The sequence below is a fragment of the Montipora foliosa genome, chromosome 1, assembly GCF_036669935.1.
Source record: "Montipora foliosa isolate CH-2021 chromosome 1, ASM3666993v2, whole genome shotgun sequence".
Classification (NCBI taxonomy): domain Eukaryota; kingdom Metazoa; phylum Cnidaria; class Anthozoa; order Scleractinia; family Acroporidae; genus Montipora; species Montipora foliosa.
Genome location: NC_090869.1, coordinates 63,138,898 through 63,143,897, shown reverse-complemented (window position 1 = coordinate 63,143,897; position 5,000 = coordinate 63,138,898). Strand labels below are relative to the sequence as shown.

Here is a 5,000-nt window from a genome sequence, read left to right as displayed (position 1 = left end):
TTTACCAAAGATTATTGAGGGCACTCCTTTCATTTTTCTTTTGCAAACAAGCGCTGGAGGAACATTCTCTCACTAAATGTGACCCTCCACGGAAAAACAGGGAAAAAGGTGAATGCACGGGCACGCCAAAACGACACGCTAAACAAAAGGCAGTGAGCGAAATGACACACCAGTTTGTCGGGAGTGTGTCACACAAACGCTTAATTAAAATAAATTAAACATTTCCTTTCGTGTGTATTGCATGGTAAAAACAAAGCAGCATGTCCTCTTTAAAATAAAGCGTGCCGAGTTCGCTGCTGGTGGAAATTACATGCCATTAGGAAAAATAGCATGCTAGTGAGTAAAATGACACGTGAGCCATGTCCACTAAGGTTAATATTTTCGCCCTCTTGATGTTTCTTTTCTCAAGTACTTTACAGAAACACACATATCATCAATATATACCCAATGAGTGTTATCTGTTATAGCCACTGTGAAGTGATGATTCAGAGATCGAACCATGCCTTTTAGTACATAACCTTCACCTAATACATCCATAGTCATTAAGAATAATACTTGATTAATACAATGGGATGACAGTTCTACACTTAAAAATTTGGGGAGTGTCACAAAATGTTGCAGGATTGAAATATCCCCAGAATGCGTTTGACAGAAATCACAGTAAAGTCTACAACTATTTGGTAAGATAGCCTCAGAAACATAAGTTTCAAACTGGCTCTGAAGCAAGTTTGCAAAAGTCAAGTAAAGTACAAATACATTTGTTTCCTTTTCAAGTGCATTGCTACAGAATAAACAAACTGATTGATTACTCTGTTGTATAAGAAAAAGAGATTTTAATTCTTGTCATTGCACCAACTGTATTCAACCTAAATATATCACTAAATACAGCATTTGCAGACATTGATGCAAAAGAATTGCAACGTTCTCTTAAATGAGCCCAAATTGGTTCTCGAATTAACGGCATATCTGTAAGATCATAGTTTTCTAATTGAAAACAAGCCTCTGATAATTTTTGAAAAAACTCATTACGCTCAATACAGTTTAAAGAGTCTTTAAAAACGGCAAATGTAAGTTCAAGAAAACAGTCTACTGCGCATGAGAACTTTCCTGCATGAGTAAAACAATGGTTCATGAAATGTCTTCGATCTTTCGTTGTCTGTTGTGACTGTTCACTGATAGCTCTGGTCTTATCTTTCGTTACGTTACGGAACATGTTGCCATTTATAATGTGTGCTTCTTTGTTAGTAATGACGTAAGGATTAAAGCTTCCATGTGAGGCATGAGGTATTCTTCTCAACAAATACTTTCCCCTGTATCTCTCAATATGAATACGAAAACATTGGAAATCGTACGCGCATCGATTAGAAATTTTAACAGTAGCGAAATCAATACTCTGGTTTTGTATAAATGTCAAAATGGATATCACATACAGTAAAAGCAACATGGTGAGGATGGACAAAACAGGAGAATATTGTGCGATTCAACAGTGATAGCTTCAACAGAGTGTGTACTTAAACGTTTTAACTCCTGAGTACTTTGACTCAACTTTTCGATATCTGTACTATCAGTTGCAGTGTGTTAAAATTGCTTAAATATTTATTTGAATAGTTTTTCACAACAAGTGTACTCGTTCAACAAGTCTACAAGTGGCTACTCACAGCTTTAATTATAAATGAACTCGTTGGTTCGACTAGATATGGTGAACCTGTTGGTTCGACGACTGTGAACTCGCTTCGATTGTAAATGAACTCGTTGGTTCGGTGACAAATTGTTAACCACAGTTTCAAAAATCACACTCTGTGCAGCTATTCACGTTTAACCACACAATTTCGCAACGAATCAAAATAACAAACCAATTATCCAATGTAAATGTCAAGCACTTACCTCTACTTTATCTCTCTACGCAGTTACCTGGCTTTATTTTCTGACGAAGTAGCTTTTTCTTGCTTGAGTGGTGCAATCCAACCTGACTTGCACGTGATTCGTAGTTGCAGCCAATAACAATCACACAATTTTTCGGGACGGGCGCGGGATACGGGAAAGTTTAAAAAAACAAGGCAATTTTTGACTCCCAAGAAATCCAAAGGAATGCGCTCCCGAATTTAATACGCTGGCTGACTACGTCATCCCGCGTAGTAATACGATAGAATGGTCTTCCAGCTGCTAGGCTCATTACTCGCGAATTTCTTACAGCATAGTATTCTCTGAGTCTTAATCATAGATTCCAAGTGTGTGCTTTAAGACCCCATCCTCAATGTCATTGATAAGCGTTAGACGTTTAACTTTATCTTTACCCTTCCAAATAAAATTGAAAATTAATTTATTTGCCTCAGATATAATCTCTTTGTTAAGGCTTATCATACCAGCACGTACATAAATATTGGAACTATTGGAATTGCTTACATTCATTTTGAAGTCTTTTGTCCACTCATTTGTTATGCCCAAGACAACATTATTATGTTAATTTTGAATAAATTATTATTATTTAAAAGCAAGCTGAAGAGTGTCACTTAATCACCAAATTTCTGACAAATAAAAGAACTGTAATAGATTGGGCCCGCAAAACCTTTAAAACAAGAACCACAACCATTTAACTTTTCCTAGACCACAATTATCAGTCATCATTACATTTTTTCTTTTGTTTTTTTTTTCTGTTTTAGCAACAGTGATATATGAGCGAGACACTGGAAGATCAAGGGGATTTGGTTTTGTAACATTTTCTGACCCGAATCATGTGGATCAAGCTATTGAACGACTTACAGATTCGGTATAGTATGAAAGAGAATTTTTGCAGTTTGACATCACAAGAAAATGTCAAGCCCTGGCCAAATCTTCTTCTCCCTTTACCCTTTAATTTAGAGTAGCTTTCAGAGCTGACATTTTCAGGAATTTCCTATCCAATCATGTTCATATTAAAAGAGATTTCTTAAAACATAAAACTGTAAAAACCAACGATAAAATCCGACGTTTCGGAGCATTCATGACTCCATTATCAAGGAAAATATAAAAAGATCATGCAAATTGCAACATTTAAAGCGGTTTTGGCGCGAAGAATTAACATAAGAGGGTGCGAAGATTGTAAAAAATTGTAAAAAGATTATAAAAATACTTTCTCACGAATGGAGTCTGCTTGCACGTTGAGATTTGGTTTTAACGCTCTTATAAAAAGCATTTCGTACACTAAGCAGTCAAATGCCAAAACCGCTTTAAATGTTGCAATTTGCATGATCTTTTTATATTTTCCTTGATAATGGAGTCATGAATACTCCCAAACGTCAGATTTTATCGTTGGTTTTTACAATCATGTTCATGTAACATTTTTAAGCTGTTAACTTTCCCTGGTAACGTCTTGTAACAGAAAAAGGGTCTCATGATATTTCAGGAACAATGTTTCCAAATGGGTTTATGCAAGAAATACACATTTGCCAGACCAAGAAAGACAGGGCTAAAACTGGGCAGAAGTTGGGGCTACTTTAAGGCATACCAGGGCGACTAAAAATTGAGGTTTAATCGTCAATATGCGACTACAATGCCAAAGAATTCGCCCTGATATATTGTCAAGTGCAAAGTTGAAATAAAAATAAAATACATGAAACAAGTTGTTTAATTTGGCTTTCTTTCAGTTCTTTTCCCTAAGTTAAATTTCACTGAATCCTGTGAACTTTTAGTTTCTAAGTGGAAAATTCAGAGAGGATCAATGCATAATGAGTCGCCATTTATGTTTTTCTGTTGCCACGTGACTACAACCTCACTCGAAGGGCTTTGCTGTCGTTTTAAATCCTCAAGGCAATCAACTTATGGAAATCCAGGTTCACTTTATTAGGCCCCAGGAGACCATGAAATCAAAGAAAGTAACCTGGCTGGCCACCAAGCACTGGTGTTGAGTTTTAGCCCTGGTGAGATTGGAAAATGGGTTTAGTTTCTAAGGAATCTGTGATGCTACATCGAAATGTCAGCTTTCGAATTTCTTTAAGAGGGTCAATTTACGGTATTGACTTGGTTAATCCCATTTCTATGGGTAATCAAATGGTGATGAGTGAAATTATTCCAATTTAATTATTTAATTAGCTATTAATATCATGGTGACGAATTACATTCATAAAATGCCAATTTGGCACTGTAGGAAAAGTTGCCATGGCAACATTGTTATTTCACATGTGGAATTACAAATTTTGTGCCACAATTAAGGAGTAATTTGTCATCCATTGTATTACTAGTGAAATGGGGCTTTTGCCAAAGTTGTATCCCTGATTTCTTGGGTTTTTTTAGCACTTCTAGTGTCACTAAATTCATTAACGTTTGAAATATTTACAGCAATATTTTACTATTTCTACAAAGGATTTAGATGGCCGACAGATCAAAGTATCCAAGGCTAACTCCCGCTCTGGTGGTGGTGGTGGTGGAGGATACAGAGGCAGAGGAAGTGGAAGAGGGGGTGGTTTTGGAGGCAGAGGTGGTGGAAGAGGATTTCGAGGAGGAGGTGGGAAATTCTGTAGCCCTTTCTCTTTTCGTGTTCTGAAAGAATGCAAAAATATGTATTGAAAAATGTGGAGCAAACCAAAAATCTGAGTTCATTACATTCTTTTAAAACATTAGCCTTTCTTAATGGTATCAGGGGGTTTATTAGGGGACAGAAAGTGAAAATAGTCAAATTGGTCATTAGTGTGCGTGCTTTTTTCATAACTTTGCCCATCCATTTTCATCTTTTCTACTGACTTGTTGTATCAAAATATTAATTTTTAAAATGCTTTGCTGCCCAGTGCTGATGATCCCCCTGGCAAAATTGAAATGAAACCCTTGGCTGTGCCCTCTACAAAAAAGTGTACAGCACAACTTAGTTACAGAAATATTCAAGTTTTAAAGTATGCAAATTAGCCAAGTGATTAAGTCATAACTCAACCGAATTTTGATCAAAATTAATGTGAGTAAAAATTATGGCCAATTTGTATCAGCAATGCTTGATTCTTTGCAGTAAGATTCTAGTAGATGTGCTCCGCAAT

The 5,000-nt window shown here is 36.3% G+C and overlaps 1 protein-coding gene across 1 annotated transcript in view; it reads left to right on the top strand.

Moving 5' to 3' along the window:
* The window catches only part of LOC138004241 (uncharacterized), a 13,180-nt gene that overhangs the window by 5,008 nt on the left and 3,172 nt on the right, over window positions 1–5,000 (top strand). The window contains exons 2-3 of the mRNA XM_068850718.1: window positions 2,661–2,767; window positions 4,339–4,480. Of these exons, the coding sequence (XP_068706819.1) occupies window positions 2,661–2,767; window positions 4,339–4,480 (249 nt within the window). The remainder of the gene's footprint in view (window positions 1–2,660; window positions 2,768–4,338; window positions 4,481–5,000) is intronic.